This window comes from Paramormyrops kingsleyae, chromosome 13 (assembly GCF_048594095.1).
Source record: "Paramormyrops kingsleyae isolate MSU_618 chromosome 13, PKINGS_0.4, whole genome shotgun sequence".
In the NCBI taxonomy this organism is placed as follows: Eukaryota; Metazoa; Chordata; class Actinopteri; order Osteoglossiformes; family Mormyridae; genus Paramormyrops; species Paramormyrops kingsleyae.
In genome coordinates, this window is record NC_132809.1 from 20,921,495 (window position 1) to 20,947,809 (window position 26,315).

Sequence of the window (26,315 nt, forward strand, 5' to 3'; positions counted from 1 at the left end):
ATCCCAGAGCCAAAGCAAACGTAAGAAGCAAGTCTGAGTAGATTCTGGTTACACACTGTCCATGATGAAAAAGTGAATGACATTCAATACAACAAAACTTCTCTTGAACTTAATTTTCATGGAAGAAAAAAAGTGAGGAAGGAACAGTTATTTCTATTACTTCCACATTTTGAAGAAAACAGGCCTGAAATGCCTGTTAAATTCTTGGATGTTTAGTGCCTTTTACAGACTGTTGTAAAATGATTTTCCCATCTTTTACTCCTTAACATGAACTGGTTTGCATATCCTTTAGCTTTATTTGGGGGGCAGATTATTCATTTTACATTTACAATGAAAAGCAGGGAGGGTGTGAATGGCTCAAGGTTGGGGAACAAGACCCTCTGCTCACCTCAAATCATTTTAAAGGTAAATTGTGGTTCTGTTTGCCATATGAAATCATTCTCAGTGTTGGGGAAGTTACTCACAAAGGTAATCCATTATACACAGTGGTGGAAAGTTCAGGTCCAGAAAGTACAAATCCAGACCAGAGGTTTTGTTTCAACCAACCAGTTCAAAAGTGTAAAGAGTCACAGTTACAGAGTTCTCCACTGTTTTGCTGAACCAAAACCTTGGTTTGGATTTGTACTTTATGGACCTGAACTTTTCACCTTTCTCTGTAATGGAGTAACTTCCCAAACACTGATAATGAGGAATTCAGAGTTATTTTGAATTTAATATTTAGGGGGGTGACATCATCAAACCTTGCAATTGCTTATGTGTGCAGCAAATTATCATTAAAATAGTATGGAAAACTGAAATTATCATAATGGCTTGATTAGGTCATCATGTAAATTAATATATTCATTGAGAAACAAAGCTGGAATATGTTCTTAGAAATGTTTTATTAATGTTGGACACGTCCTCCCCACATTTACTGAGAGACCATCTGCAGCATTGCTGACCACAAGTCCCTGCACTGGACAGTGAGGACAGCAGGGAGGACCATGGGGGCTCCAATCCCACGCATAACCAAACCATACAGGCAACGTCATCTGCCCTGCAGTCAGCCAGGTGACAGACCCCTCCCACCCATCCCATGGACTGCTCACCCTCCCATCATCTGGTAGAAGGTTCAGGAGCATCCAGACTGCAGAGCATCCACTGCCAGACACTGCAACAGCTTCCTCCCCCAGGCAGACAGGCTCTCAATACCCTGCTGTCCCCCAAAGAGTAACACTGATCCCATTAGTCACCCCCAACATCAAAGACTGCCACTACCTCCGCCAGTGGTACCTCAGGTGCTGCGGTCCCGACAGTGCGGGACCTGAGGAATAACCAACAGACCCAGCCCCTGACTGTAAAACCTGGCTGTAGTAGATTGATGGCCATTTCCGGAGGAGAGACTGGACTGCGGGTCAGCCTGTGGGGTCCCCAACTGGGCAGAGGTGTAAAGAGTACCTGAAAACCATACTTGAGTAAGAGTACAGATACCTTACTGTATAAATTACTCCATTACAAGTTACAAGTCACCAATTCCAATAAGACTTGAGTAAAAGTCGTAAAGTATCCAATTTTAAAAGAACTTAAGTATTTTACTCGTACTGAATGTAGGCTCAAAGAACACCAAGAAATGTGGAAAACAAGGAACTATTTATTTATGAGGCTTTATTTCCTAATATAGACATTAAATTGAACACCTCAATGTTTCAAAATGGCAGAAGAAGAAAATAGAACAAAAAGTCAGTCTCAGTCAAACTCAAATGTTCAAAAAAAAGGTAAAACAATAAAAAAACTAATAAAAAAACAAATTCAGAGCTGACTTTAATGGTGTCTTAAGGGCAATTCTTAAGGGCAATTCTTAAGGGTATTTCAAGCAAAAATGGAGCACTCCTAGTAATAAAATAATGACTTGAATTACACCATGATAATTATCAATATCGTTTGATACGATCATGATAAAAATATTTTTGCTATATCGCACAGCCTTAATGGATGCTACCACAGTGGCTTTGCTAACTAGCTAATAACTAGTAACCCATAGGAAGCAAGCTGAACAGTCGTTTGAGCAGACAGTAATATCTGATGACGCACAAAGTCTTTAAGTGTCAAGTCTTGTTAACTACATGGAAGCTATATTATCAGCAAGAAGGTCTTTACCTAGTTACCATAGTTTTGGTAGTGAGTCGGCTAGATAGTCAGCTAACTGATGGAAACGTTTAACCAGCAGCAAAACAACCACAAACAACCATGCGGGTCCCACAGTAAAATCTTTGTGCAGTAATTGACAGTCAATAGTGTGTCTAGCAGAAACATTAACAAACAAAATAATAAATAATAGATAGCACTGTTATTACACTGGGATACTAAAGATTTTTAACTTAATGACATAACAGGTACTACAACGATTCCGTTCTGCGAGTTCGCTTTGGCTTCCGCTTTAAGACGTGTTGGACAAGGGCGTGGCTTTCGCGGTACGAATGGGCCGGGTTGGATGTGGGCGGGGTTGGATGTCCAACCCCGCCCTCCTGCAGGCTGCAGCCAGACATACTTGAAGAAATTAGCCGTGGTAGATAAAGATCCTGACTTGTCGCACGCAATCACAATGTAGCGAGTAACGGTAAGCGTCCGTTCAAATGTAGTGGAGTAAAGAGTACATATATTCAGTCACAAATGTAGTGGAGTAGAGAGTAAAAGTTGCTTATATTTTTGATACTCAGTACAAGTACAAAGTAGCCAAAAAAATACTTAAGTACAGTAACGAAGTCCATTTACTCAAGTACTTTACACCACTGCAACTGGGATCCCAAGGAGTTTCATCGTGTGGTGCATGCAGCAATGAGCTGCACCAGTGCATGCTCCCCAACCTAACCTGACCTGATTATTATTACGATTGAGTTGTATTATTATTTCAAGTTCTCTGGCTATATATAGCAGTGATGCACAGGCCACGTAGCTGGTGTGCTCTGGGCCTAACGCTTGGGATTGCACTCATTGGCATTATTAATAGTTACATTCACACAGAATGTTTTTTAATTGCAAATGCAATAACTGTCGCAATGTGCCACCCTGCATTAATCTTTAATAAATTAATTAATTTATCTGAACATGTTCTACCTTTGTTTTTGACTGTATATATTAATTTACAGGATGGTCTAATCATGTCATTATGAACATTTAATTTTTCCATACTATTATAATGGCAATTTACTGCATAAATAAGCAATTGCAAGCTTTGATGATGTCATTGACTGAAATCTACAGTTCAAGAGTCACTCTTTCAGATGGCAAATAGATCCAAAATTTACCTAAAAGGTTAGATGTGAGCAGAGGGTCTTGTTCCCCGACCATAAACCATTCATTACCTCCCTGCTTTTCATAGTAAATGTTAAATGTATAAACTGCCCCCCCCCCCCCAAATAAAGCTAGTTCATATGCAAGCAAGTTTAGGTCAAGAAGTAAAGGATGGGGAAATTATTTTACAACACAGTCTGCAAAAGCAGACATATCAGGCCTGTTTTCTTCGAAATGGGGAAGAAAAAGAAATAACTGCTCCTTCCTCACTTTTTTTCTTCCATGAAAATGAAGTTCAAGAGAAGATTTGTTTCATTTTATTTTATCATGGTCAGTGTGTAACCAGTATTTACTCAGAATTGCTTCTTATGTTTTCTTTGCCTATGGGATTTTCCACTCACTATCGGCGGAACAGGAAATACACATTTACTCTCACTTTACTTTTTAAGTGAATGGAAAAATTACTGTTTACTGAGAAGTGCACATATTGACAAAATAGTTATTACCTGCAAACATGTCTATTACATATGATGTAACCTTCAAACATTTTTATTTTGCATTGCCAACTAAAATTTACTTGATCTCTCTAAAGTGTAAAATCAGTTTCAGTAAAATCAGATCTCTTGAGGTAAGTTGGCTCAATAGTTTGTTCCATTTGTTTAACTGAATTACTGTAAAATCTAGTCAATGCCCACTGGAGTGAACTGAAATCAGGATCATATCCACTGACTGGTTCTGTGAGAATCTTGTTCAAATAGCATGAGGCATTATCCTGCTCAGAACATCCTTTCACAAATAGATACACTGCTGCCATTTAGAGACACCTGTCACTGGTACTAATGTCCAAATTTTGTGTCATTCAAGGGCATCAGTCCTGTTTTTGACAAACATGTTGGTTCTTTGAGGAAGAACCAAAGTGCTCCAAGCAACAGCCTCACAACCGATCCATTCCCTTCTGGAGCCAGTCTGAGCTGCCAAGCAACTTCAGAGAAGACAGGAAGTGGTAGGGCAGGATGGCAACCCACCCCCAAACTATAGTGCGGACTCTGCACCCACCAGCCAATACAGAGGATCAGGGGAGCCCTGGTAAATGCAGTTAGGGGCAGGTTACACAACTGGCAGTTGAGGCCCACTGGGAAAGCAGCTGCATAGGGCTAGACCACAGAGAGAAGGAACAATTGTGGAACCTACTCCAAGCACACAGGGATATCTTCACTGCCAGGGATGAGAACTGCACCTGGACCAACCTTGTCAAATACCGGACGGACACCGGTGAGGCTGCCCCAATCAACCTGTGTCACCATTTTCTGCAGCTGGTGAAAAGGCAGGCCACAGAGAAAAAGATCCAAGAAATGGCAGCAGCAGGAATCATAGAGCTGCCTGCAAGCCTGTGAGCAGCCTCTGCTGTCCTGGTCCAGAAGGGTGGTAGCTGGCGGTTCTGTGTGGCCCACCTCAGCCTGAATGCCATTACGCAGACTCATATCCTTTACCTTGAATCAATGATGCCCTTGATGCACTGATAGGTTCCAGCTAGTTTAGCTCCCTGGACCTCTGCAGTGGGTGCAGGCAGGAATCCCCTGGAGCTCGTGTGATATCTACCTAGATGGTTTGCTAGTGCAAACCTCAGGATTTGATTAGGTTCTGGACAACTTGTGAGAGGTTTTCTCAGGAATAAGGCAGGCTGGCTTGATGAACTCCTCCACATGTCATATGCTCCAATTCAGGAAATGTTCCAAGGACACGTAATTGATTCAAGCTCCTTCTTGGCTTACAACCATGCAGGTTACTTGGTAAAGCTGAAGAGATATGGAAGACTCAACCTTCCTCCTTCATATCCTTACCAAGATGGGCTGGCCAGGGATCTCGGAAATGGAAGCTTTGTTCCAGGCCCAAAAGCGGCTCTATCCCTGGCTATGACTCTGCCCATAGACTGTCCAGACCAGTGCATTCAAAGGCCTCAGCATGGTGTTGGTGCAGAAATTTGATGGGATTCCTCACAATAGCTTTGTGTTCCCTCTATACTTGCGCACTTTTGTGTGTAGAGTCACTGGCAGTGAATTAACACAGTGCAATTATTAATAAATATGTATAAAAACACACATATGAAAGTTACATGGTGTGCATTGTCCCTTATAGTTCAATGCTTAAAGAACACTTAACCTGACATGTCTGTATCATTTAGGTTTATACTTATTTGTCCATTAATTCTATGTTTCGTACTTTAAACGGACACAGTACAGTCATTATCAGTAACGCAAAACTATTGCAAGGGATCACAAGAGTATTGCATGGAACACAAAACTATCAAAAAATATATTTTCCCACCCTGACCTCTTAGGGGCACCATACAAATGTGACCTTATATGGGCTGTTAATAAAATACTGATAAGAATGATTCTGTGTTGAAATTCGTTTGAACTTGATTTTTTTTTTTAAAGTGACAGCCCTAATGGGGGTTCTGCTCTTGTACCTTCAATTACGTAATCATTTCAGTATCAACGAGGTTGAGCGATCAATATCATTATTATTATTACTTTTTAGCGTATGTTATACTGTAGATATAGGAATTGAAATATACATGTACATGGGTAGGATCACGTGTGTGTATGCTACATATATATAATATCTATTTGTAACATTATTATTATTAGTAGTATTGATATTGTTATTGTTATATTTTTTGTTGTTTGATGTCCTTGTAATGAGTGTTATGTTTCTTATGGTCTACATTTAATTTTCTCCATCACGCCTTCATTATTATTATTATTATTTCTGTATACCTTTGTTCCCCCCCCCATGGTGATTAATGTCTTTTATTGTTACGATTGTTGTTTCTGTATCCCCCCCCCCCCCCCTTTTAATTAAAAAAATTTATAATCACGGTACTAGGACGGGTGAGTTCGGAGTGGCCACACTCTTTGCTCTTTAATTTAATGTAAAATAAAGTTGTCCTCCGAAGAGGGGGGGTGGTGGTGGTGGGCAATAAAAATAAAAATAACAAAATAATTGAAGGTACATATCTAAAGGGATAATTATCATTTAACACTGACATTATTAAAGTTTCTATTAAATATCATACAGCCAGTATCCTTTCTGTGCCTTGCCTTGGAGGTGGTTCCAGGTAGTTTGGCCTCAAATGTACTGACTTTCTTTTTCTTAGAGTGATAAGAGAATGTTGGTTTTCTATGAAAAAAACACAGACTTTTTTCACCCAGTAGCCTGTCAGCTGGTTCTTTGTTTTTCTGATCACCACAGTCTGGTCTCATCCCAGCTTGTTCACAGACAGAAATTATTGAAATTTGACAAAGTTATTGTGCTTGAAAGCTTTGTGTTCACATGTGTGTTACTTTGCTGCTTCTTGCATGAGTGGTTTCTCAGGTCAGCAAAACAATTCTGTGGATTATGTTTCCAAGGTGTTCTTACTGCATACGCATGAACACAGAAATCTGATCTGAAAAATTATTCTTTTCAATACAGCTTCTGGTCATCATCTTCTCCGGAAGATTTTGGGATCATTTTACATTTTTTTAATTGACACCAGTGATTTACTAAACAATGGAGATGCAAACACATACAGATGTACCAACAATCAAATGTGGGTTTGAGGTACAATGACACTATGTATAAGGACAAAGCCAGAATAAGGGAGAGAAAGAAAGAGACTGAAAGAAGTAAGTGTTTATGTTGGTTATCAGCTTGTGTGTGTGTCTGTCTGTCTGTGTCTGTGTCTGTGAGTGTCTGTGTGTGTGTCTGTGAGAGCGGGTATACCTTACCTTATGCACTCTAAAAACTGCTGGGTTAAAAACAACCCAATTTGGGTTATTTTGGTAACCCAGCGCTGGGTAAAAAAGGGACTAACCCAACGCTGGGTTATTTTGACCCAACAAGTTGGGTTACACGTTTAACCCAGCATGCTGGGTTGTGATTTTTAACCCAACTATTAGTTAAAAATGACTACACTGCTGGGTTGAATGTAACCCAAAATGGGTCAGAAATTTAATCTAGAAACTTTGGTGATTAAAATTACTAAAATAAAAACAATTCTACAGCAATACATACTTCAGTAATGGAATTTTATTTATGACAAAACATGTAAAAAATGTGTCCATATGAATTTAAGACATTTTCCCATCTCCACCTCAGCATTAAGACAATTTCTATTAAAATGTATCAAACTATCACAGAAACACTGTGACTGAAGTCAGTAACAATGCATCAGACTGAAGTCAGACAAATTAACTTTAGAAAAACACAATTTGAAATATGAAAACTTTTCATAACATTTACATCATGCATAAACATTAATATATCCTGAGATATACAGGAATCATCAGTAAGAATCAATTGCAATGTAATTGCAGAGTAGAGGAAAAATAAAAGTATGTAGAAGTAATAATGAAAAAGCATCTAACTGACTGAAGTCAGAAAGATTAACTTTAAAATACAAATTTGTGCATAAACATTAACATATCCTGATATATATAAATCATCAACTGAAAAAATATGTAGAAGTAATAATGAAACGGCATCAAACTGACTGAAAAAACAAACAAAAAAAAAAACTTAAGAAAATACAAATTTAAGATTAAGAAAAAATAGGAAAACATTTGATAACTTTCCCATTAACAATTATGTGCAAACATCAATATATCCTGAGATATAAAGTGACTGAAGTCAAATTTACTTCCAAGAAAATATGTATTTAAAATATGAAAACATTTCAAACGTCCACTGCAGCAAGTAATGTACTTTGCTCAAATGCTGTGCCATTTATTATAGCAAAGGCTTGAAAGCAGTGGTTGTCTCCAAGCATGAGAACATAAGAAAATTCAATGGACTCTTCTGAACGAAGGTACTCAGCCATATTGGTCCCAATCTGAAAAAAGGAAAAATAAATAAAAAAGAAATGGTATAGATTCATTAAGAACTCAAAAATGTGTAAAAGTTAAATATCCTTAGAGCTACCTTCAGAACACCTAAAAAACCTTTAGGAGCATTAAAGACCATAACACACCAAGCTATCAGCATTAGTTAAACACTGACCATGGCCTTATGCTTAGTTTCAAGCCTCCTTTAGCCTGAGCTGAGCTCAGACATTCCCGCCTGCATCAAACCATTTACAGGATTAAAGAAATTACATGTTCGTAGTAAATTAACATCGTTTGCTGTCGAATGTACAACTAAGTCAAACGAATTGAACGAAATGTACCTTACAAGCAGAGCGGGAAATTTATGTGGATGTGCTGACAAAATCAAATTAGTTAAGTAAACTCCGCTATATCAAAACCGTATCTAACATATACAAAAGTAATATTTAAAAATTTTACGTTATGGCGGAGCACGGCCGTCGCTTAGTCGTTAGGTAATCTCAGTTCAACTGACCGAAAGCCTAAAATTTGCGTGTATATATATTATACAGTAAAGCAAATGTTTTATTTATTATGAACATTGTTAAATACACACTGAATAACTTACGTTTCAGACAGAATTTCACTGGCTTCCCTCTAAAGACGGCGCAAAACTCCGTCAACTCTCGCTGATGTCCCTGGATGTTGACGTGACGTGCGTGCTCTCTTTCACGTCCGCGTTCCCAACCCAGCACTGCTGGGTTATAGTTCAAGACCGATTTTCAACCCAAATTGGGTTAAATCAACCCAACTTTGTTACCCAGCAGTCTCAACCCAGCATATGGGTTGAAAAAACAACCCAGCGTTTTTTAGAGTGTGGGGGGACAATGTCCCAACAAAGTGATAAATTTCATAAAACTTTTAAAAAAATCTGAGACTGCAATGAAAAAACTAAAAATGCAAAAACTCTGGTATTTTGCTTGGCTACTTGTGGTTATGGTTAGGGCTGGGTAGGGGTTAAGGTTGTCATAGTTAGCGTTAGCATTTTTCCCATAGAAATGAATGAGCGGTCCCCATAAGGATATGTTTACCCTACGTGTGTGTGTGTTTGTGTGTGTGTGTGTGTGTGTGTGTGTGTGCGCGCGCATGTTATCTAATGATACACTGGATTCGATTAACCAAGAAGTAATGGAGGAAGTTGGGAGCTTTTAGACTGCCGTGATCTTTGGGTTTTTGAAGAGAAGTTAATTTGAACATAAGAACATAAGAAATTTACAAACGAGAGGGGGCCATTCGACCCATCAAGCTCGTTTGGGGAGAACTTAACTAATAGCTCAGATTTGTTAAAATCTTATCTAGCTCTGATTTAAAGGAACCCAGGGTTTTAGCTTCCGCTACACTAGCAGGAAGACTATTCCATACTCTAACTACACGTTGTGTAAAGAACTGCTTCCTCAAATTTGTTTTAAAATGTTCTCCCGCTAATTTCCACTTATGGCCACGAGTTCTAGTATTTAAACTAATATTGAAAAAGCCATTTGGCTAAACAGCATCCAGACCCGTTAGAATCTTATAGACCTGGATCATGTCCCCCCTTAACCTCCTTTGCTCAAGGCTAAACAGATTCAGCTCAGCTAACCTTTCCTCATAAGACATTCCTCTAAGACCGGGAATCATTCTCGTAGCTCTCCATTGCACCTTTTCTAAGGCAGCAATGTACTTCTTAAGGTATGGTGACCAAACCTGCACACAATATTCTAGGGTCTTACCAAGGAATTATATAAATGTAACATCACCTCCCTTGACTTAAACTCCACACACCTACAGATATAACCCAACATTCAATTGGGCTTTTTTATTGCTTCCCCACACTAGCGAGAGTGGGACATGGAAGCATCAACATACACACCGAGATCTTTCTCGTAATCAGCTACCTTTATTTCAGTGGAACCCATAAAATATCTGTACTTTATATTTGTTATGTTGCGTGGTAACTGACTGGAGTGGTAAAAGCAGGGTAAGGAGTAACAAAATCAAACAAAATTTTTAAGTCTCTCTGTATTCTTCTTCTGGGGAAGCACACACAGCGAGCAAACCTTGCCCTCTGTCGCCACCTATTGGTGAATGTACAGAACACAACAATATTTCTGCTCCCTGCATGGATTACCTTACATTTATCTGTGTTAAATTTCATCTGCCAAGTATCAGTCCAGTCGCTAATTAAATCCAGATCCCACTGTAGCCTCTCTGCTGCTAGATCAGTATCAGCTACACCACCCACCTTGGTGTCGTCTGCAAATTTAACCAGTTTACTGAATGTATTGGTGTCACTGTGACATTGTGCCTCTAATAACTACTCACTGCTTCCTGTCAGGTAACCAGTTTTCGATCCAAGCTGCCACAGTTCCTAAAATCCCTGTAGCTTTGAGCTTCAGCAAGAGCCGTTTGTGGGGGACAACATCAAAGGCCTTCTGGAAATCTACGTAGATCACATCGTAGGCCTTTTTCTGATCAATTTCAGTTGTAGCTTCCTCAAAGAACTCAAGTAGATTCGTTAAACAGGATCTACCTCTTCTAAAACCATGTTGGCTATCCCTCAGAATGTTATTTGCATCCAGGTAATCTATCGATTTCACTTGGTTTATAGCTTCCATTATTTTTCCAGTAATGCTAGTTAAACTGATTGGCCTATAGTTTGCTGGATTACTTCTATCCCCTTTTTTGAATATGGGTGTTATATTAGCATGCTTCCAATCTGAAGGTACCACACCCGCAGATAACGATTTCTGGAATATTAAAGTTAAAGGTTGGCTAATAATATTCCTCATCTCTTTTAAAAATATAGGTAAGATGGCATCAGGGCCCTGAGATTTATTTATTTTGAGTTTAGCTAGGCTTTGTACCACATCAGTCTCAGTTATACATATATTGGTCATAGACGACGCTGAATTCGTACTAATTGGTGGTAAGTTACTTGTGTTCTCTACTGTGAAAACCCGTGAAAAATAATCATTAAACTCATTTACTATATCAATTTCATTTTCAATTATAAGGCCCTTACTATCCTGCAAATTAGTGATTTCAGCTTTTAGAGCTCTTTTGGAGTTAAAATATTGGAAGAAACTTTTATTGTCATCCTTAGCCTCCAATGCCATTTTTCTTTCTACATCCCTCTTGGACAGTCTAATGTTATTTTTTAACTCTACCTGTAGACTTAGACACTCCTGCTTAATTTTGATATTTATATTTTCCAATTGTGGAACAGAGCCCGTTTCCTCTTGACTTTATTCTTAATTTCCTTAGTAAACCACCTTGGTTGTCGTTTCCTAGATTTAGTTTTGCTGGAAACAGGTATGAACTCCTCTTGCACTTGCAACAATGTGCTTTTAAAAAATTCCCATGCCTCTTCAACTGTTTTGCTATTTAACTCCATCCAGTTTGATTCTAAGCTTAGAAATGATATAAATCATAATAATATAACTGAGTTGAAGGATTTAATCCAATTTGAAGTTGGTTGACATGAGATCACTGTAAATATGGAACCGACATTTTTATTAATCCAATCCAGCTAATGAGCGATATTGGAAGGTATATCCAACATTCAAGGTATAGAAATTTAATTCTACACCACATAAGTCTGGAGAGAATGTCTGATTCCCTCCAAAAAAATCAATTGGGCGAATTGGATTCTCTCTGGTCCACTCTGGCCAATTCCATTACGTAGGTGGGGTGGTCGGCTGTGGTCTCGTCTCCTCGTGATTCTGGCGGGTGGCGTGGTTGGGCCCCCGGGCTATGGGCGGTTAGTGGCCTCTTGGAGCTGGGGGGGCTGTGGCTGCTGTCCTGTGATGTCTGGGTGTTTGCCCTGGCTGGTGGTGGTGGGGGGGGCTTGGGCGGGTGCTGCCTGGCAGTCATGGGGCGTGGGGTCTGGGGTGCCAGTGGTGGCAAGGGGCTGGCCCTGGGATGGGTGGTTGGCCTCTTCGGTGCGGGCTTGGGTGGTGGGTCTGGAGCTCTGGTGCCCGGGGCCTGGCCGTTTCCTTGGTGGGTGCCTTCCTGCGCGGGGGTGGCCTGTGCTCCCTCCGGGGCACCGCCGGGGGGGGGGGAGGGGGTTGGTCCGTGTCTGGGGGGCCAGCCTGCGCTGTTTGGGGGGTGGCATGTCTCGATCCCGGGCTGGGGACAGCCCCTCTCCCCTCTCACTAACATAGCATACCACGCACACATGTAGGAACGGGGTGGGTATGTGCCGCACACGCTGTGGTGAGGGGGGCAATTCACATGGCCTTACTCGCTGTGCTGCGCGGCCCTCTGCCTCCCCTTGTTTTAATTGCACTTTAGTCACCACATATCGGTATACACACAGGGCCTTGAGGGGTGGGGGCACTACCTAGAGGTTGGTGGGTGGGGCCGCTGAGGTGGTCTCACTCACCTCTTCACTGCTGCCCGCCCCTCAATTTTACTCACACCATATACATTGAGGGTCTTGTGATGGGGAGGAGAGCTTTTTGCAAGCAGTGCTCCTCCACGCTTACCCCATCAATTTTAAATCCATCTTAAGTTTCTCAACAGTCATACTCATCCCGTATACCACATACACTCACAATCACCAACACATGCATCCAACACTCCACCTCTCACACAGGTGCGTGGGGGAGGAGAGTGGGCGGGTCTTCCTACACCGATCTCCCTGCCCGCGATGGTGGGGGGGCACTCGGCACTCGTCCGGCTGGCGGCACGCTGCGGTTGCGGCTGGCGCTGGGGGGTGGCGTCCGTTCCCCCACATGGCGGAGGGCGGTCCGGAGTGGATGGGCTTATGTCTTTTTGTCTCTGTGTATGTGTCTGTGTATGTTGTGTGAGTGGGTGTATGGTCTATGTGTATGGCTGAGAGGTGTGTCTGCGAGGTGTCTGTGTGGGCGGTGTGGGCCTGGGTCTGGGGCTAGCTGCTCCTTCCCGGGCGTGGCTGCTTCCTTGGTATGGTTGCTGGCCCTCCTCCCCAGGTGGTGGCCCGGGGGGGGGCTCGGGCCTCTCCGGCGCAAGTGGGGCTCTCTGGGGCCCTGGCCCTGGCCCGTGCAGGAGCGGTCGTCCCCCTCGCGGGGTCGGCTGCCTGTTGCCTCTGGTTCTCTGGGGCTCGTGCCCTTTGGTCTGCGGGGGCTACACCTGGGTCCTCCCTCCTCCTCCTGCTGGGGTGGGGACCCGGCTGTCGTAGGGATGTGGGGCCTTGGCTGTTCCGTGCTCTTGGGGGGCTGCGGACGCCTTGGGTCTCCTGGGCCTGTCTCCGCTGACCTCTGGCTCTTGTGGGGTGTGGTTGCGGCCCCCCACCCTCGCTATCAAGTGCATTCCATGGAGAAATTCACACGCACCCAACACACGCATACTGTACGTGTTCACATACCTCCCCCACACAGATGAACACACATGCAAATACACTTACACGCTCCCTTCCAAGCACACGTAACAATTCTGTATGTCTGTATATCTGTTTTATTTTCTTTATTTCCGGTTGTGTCTTTGTATTTATGCATTTTTGGTTGAATTTCAAATGCCTTTTTTTTGTTTTTTTTTTTGCCTTGTTATGTGCTTTTTACGTTACTCCTGTCTTTCTTAGCCTCTCTCTCCCACTGTTGTCTCCCCTTTTGTTTTTTTTCCCTCTTCCCTCCTTTTTAATCTCTCTCCCTACCCCTTTTCTTCACACATTTTCCTCCTAATCTATCACTCCCTTCCGGGCAGCTCAGCAACTGAAATATTTTATGTGTTAAAAATAAAATACAATGAATATACAAATAAAAAGAAACTGACCAACATGAAGGGCCTATACAGAGTTTATAGAGCCCCTCATGGTAAAGCAAATATGTCTGACACAGCAGTGCATTCAGACCATTATTCTGCTTGCTAAAGCTGCCGGACAGGACACAAAATTTTTTTAAAAAGGCCTTATAAGTCATGGTGCTGAGTGTGAAGATAAATATATTATTAGTACCTAGTAAAAAACAAATGAGATTTCAATAGATATTTTCAAATAAATTAAATCCGTTTATTTTTTAACAAGAATTTTGAAAATTTTCATCACTGATGTATTGGGTCTATTTTCTCTAAAATAAGGAATAAAGAGAACTGCATGTTCATCAGCTTTTCCTTATAAGAAAGTGAAATATTAGGGAAGTTCTGCTGCGTTCAGAGAAGTAATGCAGCTCTGCCTCTATATAAGACAGAGCAGAGGCGCCTCTCAGACCAGACTCAGCTCCTCTCTGTCCTTCAGCACACGGCTGCTCCTCTCTCTCTGTCCATCTCTTTCCTTCTGCCTCTGCATCCATCCAGCTGGGATCCAGTGAGGGAACCATGAAGACTCTGTCTGCTGTTCTGTTCCTGGTGCTGCTCTGCTCTGTGCAGCTCGTCTACAGCAGTAAGTATCTCAGAACCTCATAATTAGACTGTTTGCATCTTTATATGGTTTAGGAGAGATTCTGAGTGGTTAATGACTATTTGTAGATTATATTTATGAAGTAAATTTTTGTGTAATACTGTGCCTGTGTTAATAAGTGTGTATGTAACATTTCTGATATAATGTGTCTATTCTGTACTATGTATAGTAATGCTGTACTATGTGGAAACTCTGGCAGGGGTTGTGCAATATGATTTTTATCAATTAAAGTCAAAGTAAATGTCTGTTTTTCATAGATCCATCAGGTCTTGTTGTTTCCTGTTGTGTGGATTATTACAACAAAAGGATCAAACTGAATGAGATTGTCTCCTTCTCTGAGACCAGCAGCAGCTGTCCCAAAAGAGCATTAGTGTGAGTATTTTTCTCTCTTTAATATCATCTGCTGTTATCAGGAACACAATCACCGGCACCTGGATTATTAATCTAAGGCATGTAAACAGACCTTAATTTATATCCTCATTTGATAGATCACAAACTCCAGTTAAACACGACGACACTTTATCATGCTGAATCTTAACTGATTTAATTTACTGATGCTGAAACACTTTCTAAAAGACCAGATTTATTGCTCACATTCACATTCATGATGTTACCCAGAAGGAAATGATCCTTCTGTTCATTTTTTTCCAGATGATGTAATTACACTTTCTGACTCTTTGCAGGTTTGTTACCAAGAGAAACCGGTCTTTCTGTGTAAATCCAAAGGAGGCCTGGGTCAGTAACCATGTCAGCAAGCTGAACAACAGGAAGACCACTGACTGACATCCACAAAAACAGCTGAGACCATCAATCACGGCACCAACCTCCAGTCTGACACTGAAGGACTGTGAGGGAACCATGAAGACTCTGTCTGCTGTTCTGTTCCTGGTGCTGCTCTGCTCTGTGCAGCTTGTCTACAGCAGTAAGTGCCTCAGAACCTCAAAATAAGACTGTTTGCATCTTTATATGCTTTAAGAGACCATGACCATGTTTGGATATTGTACTTATGAACTACGTTTTGTGTCATATACTGTGTCTGTTTTAATAAATGTGTGACATATTTCTGATATAATGTATCTGCTGTACCACGTAAACACTCTGGCAGAGGTTATGTGATATAAAGTTTAAGAACAATTAAAGTGAATGTCTGTTTTCCATAGATGCACCAGGTCTTGCTGCTTCCTGTTGTGTGGATTATTACAACAAAAGGATCCCACTGAGTCACATTGCCTCCTTCTACAAGACTAACCCCTCCTGCCCCCTAAACGCATTAGTGTGAGTGTTTATTTCTCATTGATATCATATGTTATCTGGAACATGTGCATTGTCTGTTGGATGATGTAAATTTTCTTTTTGATTGTCTACAGGATTGTGACCAAAAGAAACCAGTCTTTCTGTGTAAATCCAGAGGAGGCCTGGGTCAGTAACCATGCCAGTAAGCTGGACAACAGGAAGACCACTGACTGACATCCACAAAAACAGCCGAGACCATCAGTCACAGCACCAACCTCCAGTCTGACACTGAAGGACTGACCAGAGGAGGAGATGAAACTCCTGATGTCAGATTGTTCACATCAGCCAATATTTTAGCATGTTTTGTGTTTTGTCTCAATTTCTACCTTTATTCTTGTCAGATATATGCATAATATATTTATATTCATTTGCTTGGGTAATATACTGTACAGATGTCTTAATACTTGTTTGCTTGCATGGAATTCATGTATTCAGTTTATCTCCAAGTATGAATAAATATTTCTTGCATGAGCTGTTCTTGAAGTTCTTTTTTCTAACGTGAGATAATAATACAATTTTTTTTATTCAGCTGCATGGTTCTTAAAGGTGTAGGTTGCTAACATAATATGCTTTTCGTAAGCATACCGCCATTGCATTATTTATGCCAATTATACAAGTGATTTTTACTTAAAGTTAATATTTTAAGTCAAATCCTATTTCCAGCAAATACAGTCCATACAATTTTAAGCTCTTTTCCGATATGTAAAAATGGGCAATTTCAGCACACAGGATCGATCCATTCCGAAGATGTCTGAAACTTCTGGTCTCGATACAGTTTACATAGTGTTTCGAAACATCAGTCACGTGACCGCCGTGTCATTGTTCACGGCAGGAGAAAAAAACCTATAAAAAAAAAAAACCCCGGAAAAAATCGGTGCGTGTTGGTTGTTTGTGGCGTTTTGGTTTGAGCGAGCAGTTTGGCGATTATTATTATTTTAAATCCAGTTGTATTAGTGAAACAGGTTAGCAGTTAGTGTGATTTAGGGATAAGTATAGAGAGGGACATATACAGTAGTAGGTATAATATCAAGGTTTTGCTTAGATTCAGTTAGAAACATAAATGAAAAAGCTAGAGTACGCATAGACTAGGGTGACCAGACAAGACAAGGCTAAAGAGGAGGGGGCTCAACACACATCCCTGAGGGGTTCCCGTGTTAAGAATGATGGTGCTGGATGTGTTACTGCCGGCCCGTACTGCTTGTGGTCTTCCTGTAAGGAAATCCAACAACCAGTTACACAGTGAGGTGTTGAGCCCCAGCTGGACCAGTTTTTGACTGAGCTGTTGGGGGATTATAGTGTTAAATGCTGAACTGAAGTCTATGAACAGCATTCGGACGTATGAGTCTTTTTTATCCAGATGTGTGAGTGCTGAATGGAGTGCAGTGAGGATGGCGTCATCGTCGAGCGGTTGGGCCGATACGCAAACTGGAAGGGGTCCAAGGAGGGGGGCAGGACAGACTTAATGTGCTTCAAGACTAGTCGTTCAAAGCACTTCATGAGGATTGGAGTAAGTGCAACAGGACAGTAGTTGTTAAAACAGGAGGGAGATGACTTTTTTGGGACTGGAATAATGGTGGTGGTTTTGAAACAAGTGGGGATGACAGCCTGGTTCAGTGACATGTTAAAGACATCAGTGAGTTCCACTGCACAGTCTCTCAGTACGCGACCAGGAATGTTGTCAGGACCCGGAGCTTTGCGTGCGTTGACCCTGCTGAGGGATCTCCTCACACTGTCTGGGGACAGAGTCATCACCTGGTCATCAGGAGAGGGAGGGGTCTTCTGAGCACTGGTGCTATTTTGCACTTCAAAGCGAGCGAAGAAGGTTGTACACCTGGTGCCAGCAAAGTAAACATACTGCAGCAGATTTAAAAAGTACATAGTACACAAATGGATGTAAAATCTTGAGGAGCAGAATGTGAGACTAAACGTGAATATTTAAAGATGAGAATAATAATCATCTGCAAATAAATTACGCGCAGTTAGAACACAAGGCACCGGATTGTATTATAACAAGAGAGGATGCTTCCTGACGTATTATGGCTATGCATGGAGAGTGTAACGTCTGGAGAAAGTGTGATGTCGGTCACCAGTTGTCTGACGGCTTCGGGCAGCGATAATCCCCAGTGGCATTTTTAGCACAGCATGGTGGAAGGAGCCGGTGGCTAAATATGCTCCATTATAGAGGCCACTGAAGTGGACGTGCAGACTTGTTCATAATATTGCTAACATCCTCTTCTCTGCTTCTGATATTAGTGCAAGAGAGGTTTCGCATCCATACACAAAAGACATTAATAATCTAACGTTTGTATGATTCGTACTATAGTTGAATTACGGTTGGAAAAAAAATTATCACACGTACACTAATTGCAGATATAGGATACCTATGACAGAATATAAAAATAATCAAAAAGAAGTTATATTGTATTATGGACATTTTTGACAGTTCGAGCTGTGTGACATTCGAAACTTGCAGCAGTAGGTTTTTATTCTGCCGCGTTTGCTATACAGTAGCTGCAGTTCCGGTTTTTGCTAGCAGGCTGTGTTTCGAAACTTTTCGAACCGTTTCGAAACATTGTTTGTTTTAAAATTGTTTTGATGATTTGAAATTGCCATGTCTACCGATATGTGATGTGAGTTAAATAAAACAATTGCTCTGTAATCTTATACTTGCAAAAAAATCTGGTAAGGTACCTGCGTGAAGTTGGCCCCCCCATATGTTTCAGATTTCAACCAAACTGGTCTCAATCGTATGTGCCGCGTTTGTGCCGGATTGTGCCGTTAAAATTTTTGTTTGTGCTGTTTTAGTTTCTGAGATATAAATGTGTGTTTACATGGTGACGTCATCAGCATGAAGTTGGCCCCCCATTTGTGTCTGATTTCCACCAAACCGATTGCAATCGTATGTACTGCGTTTGTGCTGGTTTGGGCGCCGTTAAAACTGTCCTTTGTGCTGCTTTAGTTTCTGAGATATTAATGTTTGAAATGTTGTCCCCCCTCCCATTTGCGTCTGATTTCGACCAAACCGATCGCAATAGTTTGTGCCGTTTAAAAGTTGTCTGTATTGTTATTTTTCTGAGTTATATCTCTTAGTTTTTGCCTTAACGTGATCACTGTATAGTGCTCAAGCTCATGTTTCTCATGTTAACAGAAGGTGGAGCGTTTGATGACTCCGCGACAAAGCTGCACGTACTTAGTCAGCCCCGCCAGCCAGATAACGCATTTCAAGATTGTGCTGAATAAATTCAGGTTCTCAGCGGCTAACACCCATATGCGTTTCATATGTAGCACTTTGAATTCATTTTATGCTGCTATTTAATAAGTGGGCGCTGTATTTTCACACGGCACATACGATTGGGACCAGTTTGGTTGAAATCTGAAACAGCAACGTGTTCATGGAGGCAGCCAGGTTTGTTCCGAGATGTGGGTAGCTCGATGGACGTGATGTCACTCAACTTGGAATTTCCGAGTTTCAAGAGAAAAATGAACGGACAATAACTTACGGTGGAGGGCTTTCGCTCATTTGCGCTTACTGCTTAAAAGTAGCCGGATAAGCATTAAGCACCATTTTCAAAAGGAAGTGTAAAACCGAAATACCGCGGTTCACAAGGGCGTACCGGACCGTGCAGCGTGTACCGAACGGTCCGGTATTTTACCGAGTACCGTTGCATCCCTAGTATTTAAAGACTAGTTTTTACAGTAGCTGTTATAATCCGTGCATGAGCGGGGAGCGAGGAAACAAATCCAAGGACATGACATCAGAATGAACGCAGGACAGCTGATACATTGGGAATTCACACGAGGATAACAAGGTGGGCGTGGCACATGAGAGGGCTGGACGGAGGGACGTGACAGAAGCAATCAAAATTAGAAAACAAGTGACATTTATAATTTACAAAGTTACTGTTAATGCAAATTCACATTTATCTATGAACTGAAGCTATGTATTTGTACCGCATTTCCTCAGTGAAAACTCTCTCATATCACAAAATGAAAGGCTGCAGCCCTGAATCAGTCTAAAGAAAACCCAGACATGTGCTCTTGTTTATGGGAGTTTTCACACATTTTCTTGACCCAGTAACAACCGCGGGATTATCGTATCATTATCATATGAACACCGCTATTTGCAAATGGGTGGGTGATCAGCACTGGTTCGAGACTCAGACACTAGAGTCAGTCGCTCTTGTTATTTTTAAATTATCCTTTTGTTTCTCCTTACAAAGCTCTAAAAATATCTTAATTTCTACCTATATATTTGAAAGAAAATACTTTTTTATGTTTCTGTGATACCCTGCTCATCTGATACGCCTGTGTGCCACGCCCCCTCATTTACCATGTGTGCAATCCTGATTGTGACCAGCTGTTTTCTGTTATTTCAATTCATCCTGTGTATTTAAGTCCGCGTTCAGTCTGTCTCCTTAGATCCGTCATTGAAGTCTCTTGGTATTGTGCTGCCTGTCCGTGCTTGCTGAATGTCCCTACTCCCCGTCTCCATTAAAACCTGTATGCCCAAGTCCTACGTCTCCCTCTCCTACTTCCCCGTTCTGCGCACCGCGCCTGAACGTGAGTTTCTATGACCAAAATCTCAAAATATACCTGTTTGCTGAATTTTATAAGACACCAAAAAATTAAATGACCATACTACAATCAGGCAATTCAGTAGCATCTCAGTATTAGTCAGCTATGTTGAAGCTAAGCTGGCTCTAATACTGAGGTATTAGTGAAGGGCCTGATTATCTGTATCAGGTCTGTTAAATCAGGGCTGCACCAAAACTCTGCAGGATGGTAGATCTCCAGGAGCAGGGTTGGGCAACCTAGATGTACAAATAACCAACACTCAGTTATGCACATGGATGTTAAGTTTAATGCATGTAAATTTGCTTCTCATGACTGATGTTCTCAGCCAAACAATATTGTCTAATTCCTTCAGACTATGTAAGTATTCTTTTTCATTGTCTGCAAGTTTGTAACCAAGAGAAACGGGTCCTTCTGTGTAAATCCAGAGGAGGCCTGGGTCAGTAACTATACCACTAAAATGGATAACAGCTAAACCACTGGCAACAACATTCAGAAAAACAACCGTGATTATCAATCACAGCACCAACCTCCAGTCTGACATTGAAGGATTCATCAAAAGAGATGAATCTCCTGATGTCAGATGGTTCAGAATTTCCACATAAAAAAAAAATCAATCTGCGATGTCTGTTTCTGTAGAACTAGTATCTTATCCAAGGGGTACCTCTGCCTTGTGACTCAGGCTGCCTGGGACAGGCTCCAGACCTCCCTGTAACCCTGACCAGAATAAAAATAAATTAATGGCTGCATGGATGGATGGATTACCATGTGCTTAGGGGTGGCATGGTGCTTCACACTTCCAGGGTTGGGGGTTTTAATGGTGTTTTTACGTTGTGTCACTCATTTCTCATATGTCTGGACAAAAGGGCTACTTTTGACACACCAGATCACCATCATTACCATAGAAGTTGGGGCACAGGCCTCTGTACACAATGGTAACTCATTTCATTAGGTAATAAGTAAGTGTGTTAGCAGAAGAGAGGGTGTGCAAGTAATGGTCTGGCTCTGGTGGGTTTGCCCTGAGGACAGGTTTGGGAAACACTGGTTTACACTATACTAGTTAAAATTAGAAAGAGGACATTTAAAATATGACTCTGATTGCCTTCCCATCTTTTCCTGATGCAAACATTTTAACTCATCTGACCCTCCTGTCCTGTCCAGAAAAATGAGGTTTTACACATCGTTATAGGTGTTTGTATCAAAGATCCATGCTGGATCCCAGATCCATGGGCAGGTTAATTAGTGACTGTTACAGTTACCAGACAAATGATGATTCCCTAATCGAGTACCTCAGGTCTTGCTTTTAGGCCAGTGGATCCACTATTCCACCATGGGGGGATTATTCTTGCCTGAAAGACAGAATTCCACCTTGATGATCTCCATGAACACAGGACAATGTGCAGGAATATAAAACACTCTATATTCAGATAATACAGATAATCCCCAGGGCAGGTGCGCATATGGCCCTAACCCTAACCCTAACCCTAACCCCAGCCACACACTAGGCAACCTCACACTGTCACTAAGTCACACTCCCTCCCCTGGGTTACAGCATTCCCCCAGCACACTGGACAATGTAGGATAAGAAAAAAAGAAAATTCTCACTGCAAAAAAACCCTAATAAGTAGCTTTACAAGTACAAGGTAATGTCATTAAATCAATGTTTCTTTAATATTCCCTTAAGCACACTACAGCCATTCGGTTTTTTCCACGTGTTTCTCCCCGGCACTGTTTGTAATGGAGTCATAACAAGCCTCTTATTCAGATCTAGGTTGCCCACAAAATCGGGCGCTATTGTGCACCATTTGGCCACTAGATGTCACTGTTATGCGATGTTTTGAACATTTGAAACGACCTAATCTCCAGATGCACTGTTTTAATCTCTAAAAAGCCCTGCTTGTGCCATCTCTTAAACTGTATGATAATTAAAAAAATAATAAAAGAAAGAAAACCAGAGGAATGCCCCTTTTTACACCCATAAGGCCAAGGCTGAGACCACTCTTGTTCTCCCAGCTCTGTAGCCCCTCAAACTCCCCCTCCAATTCCTCTGTTCTTTTGTTCCCATTGCTCCATTGGCCCCTGAACCCTCACAGCTGTTCACACTTAACCATCTCCCATGTGCCTCACTGACCTTCTAATTAGATTGTTAGAAGAACTCACGTTGTGAACAATGTAATTCTCACATCTCCCTGGAACCCCCGCATTCCAGAAATGCTGTCATATCAGACAGCAAAAGTCTTTGGCCATGGTGACAGGTTGTTTGTACATGTGGGTCAGTGATCTGACATTCATTTACAGGGAACAGAAGCACTGATAGCTGCTGCTGTCCTTTTCAGAGTGATGAAAGCAAATCAGTTTTCTGAAAGACATGGATGCACATTTCTCACCCGATATCCTTCCAGCTAGTTATCTTTGGACCACAATAAAACTTCTCTGGTTGTCGACATCACTGGAAATCTTTCCTGGATCACCAAGCCCAATGTCCTAATTAAAACTACCTACTGTGGCTCTTTCAAATCTGGCCTCCTAATCATCTCCTATGTCTAATTGGTGAATTCTCTCCTGCCCCTTCACCACATTAGCTACTGTCTGGTGAGCGTATTGGTGCAGAATGGCTGCCATCACATCATCCAGGTGGGGGCCACACAGCAGTCGTGGTTGAAGTGGCTCCCCATTGGTTCTGTAAAGCGCTTTGGATGTCTTGAATAGTGCTACCTGTATATAGTGCTAGTTAGTTTCTACAGGCACAATATAATATGAATATGTACTTCCAGCAGATCACACATATAACCTAGTTAGATACTTATGAGAAAGATACGTGGAGCAGCAGGCTACAGTTACCTTTTATCTTGCCTTATATTCATATTTCTCTTCATTTTCTAAACAGGAGCAGATTCAATAGTCAAGTAAAAATAAAATACAAAAACATTTTACAAAGTAGTAAGTAGCCTGTGAAGAAATGTTGGGTTTATTCATTTGAATAGTAGTTGCTCTTTAAATTTGTATCACTTTAGCTACCAAAAAGACTGATGCCACTGCTACTGGTGGGGGCCCCCCACCTGAGGACTTCACACCTGCAGAGGAGCTGGTCTTAAGCTGCAACCAGGGGTGCCCACTGATAGAGGGAATGGGGGGGGGGAGGTTACATCATCTCATCTCATTCCTCAAGGTGTAATATGTAGAAGGTATTGTCTACTGATTTTCCTCAAAAAGTATCAGTCTCTGAGTGGTAAAGACTAACGATAGGCCTACCTTTCACTGACTGGACACTCTACACAGTGTGCAGAATTATTAGGCAAGTGTGTATTTCACTTGTATCTTCTCAACCAAGCAATACGTTGAGTCCAGATGAATCTCTAATTAAGAATCAACTGTTTAAGAACAGCAAAATGTTTAGTATTTGGTCTGAATACTTTCTGTTTGGATAAAAACAGGAAAACATTGATACTTTCCTGTGCAGAATTATTAAGCAAATTATTATTACTATTGAAATGGGCCAAAGAGGACCTTACAGAGAGCAGGAAAAAAACAAAATAGTAAAGTACCAGTCAGAGGGATGCAAAACGACTTTTGAAATGTGATCACTGTACAATCAAGTGTTTTGTTGCCAACAGCCAAAGAGGACTGAAGAGGCTTTTAGAGAGAAGATGACACACATAAACTGCCAAAGTTCTGTGTCAAATTAAATGGGAGACTTTCAGAGACTCTTGAGCATCAAATGCCATCATTTTTCAAAACTGCAATCTAAACAGAATCTCCAGACGTTTTAGGTGCAGTGTGCTGTGTGACATTCCTAAGGTCTTAAACGCTGAAACATGGCCTCCACTCAATAAGGCATGTAAGGTATAACATTGTAAGAATGGGCACGGACACATCTCAAGACTGATGGTACAAAGGTATTGGGGACAGATGAGATTAAAGTGACTCGATGGAGCAGATGGATGGGCCAGTGGATTGAGATCCTCTTCAAGCACCAACAAGGTGGTGGAGGAGAGATGACATGGACGGCAATTATCAGTGATGAACTTGTCAGACCTTTCTGACTTGCAGACTGTAAAAATCAACCATAGTGTCTACTGCCAGTTTCTAGAAGATACCGCCTTCAAACACTGGCACAGGAAGACGTCAGCAGCTTTCTAAGAGGTTATGATATTCCTGCAGGACAATGTCCCTCCCTATGCATCAAAGTATTTCATATATTGGCCTAGAAAGGCTTGAAACGTGATTGAATTATGACCTCCCCCCTTTCATTACCTGACTCAACCCCACTGAGAACTACTGGGCCTTACCAAAGTGTGAGATTTATCAAGGTAGCACACAGTACCCTTCTCAGAGCAGCGTCTGGGAGGTGGTCCTAGCTGGCTCAGCTAATATAGGACAGGATCAAATCAAAAACCTGACTGGTTCAGTGGGAAACAGGCTCATGGTGGTCACTGAGAAGAAAGTTGGCTATACTGGGCATTAAACTGGGTGAAGTATGCTGTATAGAATGACTGATAGCTTATTATTCCTTATATGTACTGAATAACAAAAATTGTTTCTTATTATTATTTCTGTTGATTTACATTTACAGCATTTGGCAGACGCCCTTAGCCAGAGCGACTTACATAAGTGCTTTAAGACTTCTAAGACTCTGTTGATGGTGAAGAAAGAAAATCCACTTAGTTTCTGATTGCCTAATAATTCTGCACACTGATAATCAAGCCTTTTTCTTTTATGTTTGTTTGTGAAAGTCAAATGTAACATCTTCTCTCTAAATAAATTTACTTTGTACACAAGAAAGCTTCTGAAATCATTTTTATAAGTCTACCCAACTTTACCATAAGTCTACCCAGCTAAAGATGATCTCCAGGAATAGTACTTACTTAATAATTCTGCACACAGTGTATATATGTCTACTAGGACTAGGTGTTAAAATTCCTTGATGATCAGTACTGTATGGCGATTTCCTCTTAGGTAGGTGACCTCATGGGTTTTCATTTGAGGATGCTCTGCCTCCAGTACGACACATCGTCAGTTGTGTACCCCGGGGTCATTGGGTGTTTCGGCCATTCTCCTTCCTCTTCAGCCACAGTCAATGGCTGCTTCTTATGGCAGTATCTGCAAGCTCCTTGATTCTCTTCTGCTGAGCCTGCCCTCTAACTCCCACCTCCTTCAGTAGCCTTGTGGTGGATCTAGCTACAAAGCCCCCGCAACCCACCTCTACTGGCCGTCCTCTGTATCAGCTGCCAGGTTTGCATATCGCATCTTTTTCCTTTCGAATGCCTCATCGATTGCTTCCTCCCATGGGATTGTCAGCTTCACAATAAAGACACGTCGACAGGATTTGGACCAAAGCACTAGGTCTGGCCGCAGGTTGGTTGCTGCGATTTCAGGTGGGAAAGTGAGCCTCTGATTTAGGTCCACCTACATTTCCCAATCTCGGGCTGCATTCAGTGGACCTGAGTCTGGAGATGTTCTTTTGGCCTGCTGCTTCTACACCTCCCAGACGAAAGATGTCTGTAGCCAAAAGGCAGTTCCAATTTCCACAGGCATAGCATTGGTGGCCACCCTTTTGGCCTCTAGTGCAGCTGCCAAGCACCTTAGCACTTGGTTGTGGCGCCAGTTGTATCTGCCTTGAGTAAGGCTCGTCTTACAACCCACCAGGATGTGTTTTAGGGTTGCTGGGGCAGCACACTGGAGACAGGCCAGATCCTCTCCCAAACCAAAGATTTAAGTTTGTTGGAGAGGGCAGGACATCATATGTGGCTCTGATGGTAAAGCTCAACATATTAGACTCCATGTTCCAAAGCTCGCTCCAGGTTATCTTTCTCCTCTCCACGCCATCCCACTTCATCCAGCAGTCTTGCTTGGCTTGGGACACGACCCTAGCACATCTGCCTACTTCCTCCTGGTGTCACACCTCCTCTATCACCAGGCGC

General features: G+C 41.7%; 1 protein-coding gene and 1 long non-coding RNA gene across 2 annotated transcripts; one reads left to right on the forward strand and one right to left on the reverse strand.

The window, feature by feature from the left end:
• Positions 1-7,326: 7,326 nt before the first annotated feature.
• Positions 7,327-8,885, reverse strand: LOC140578195 (uncharacterized). Its single transcript, XR_011982273.1, has 2 exons — positions 8,746-8,885; positions 7,327-8,146 (listed from the first exon to the last, which is right to left on the reverse strand). It is a non-coding gene; the product is annotated as an uncharacterized lncRNA (long non-coding RNA).
• Positions 8,886-15,382: 6,497 nt separating this feature from the next.
• On the forward strand, positions 15,383-15,996 carry LOC111841637 (C-C motif chemokine 24-like). The gene is made up of 3 exons (XM_072698711.1): positions 15,383-15,451; positions 15,690-15,804; positions 15,897-15,996. The coding sequence occupies exons 1-3, from the start codon at positions 15,388-15,390 to the stop codon at positions 15,994-15,996; spliced, it is 279 nt and encodes a 92-aa protein (XP_072554812.1). The 5' UTR covers positions 15,383-15,387.
• The last annotated feature ends 10,319 nt before the right edge of the window (positions 15,997-26,315 follow it).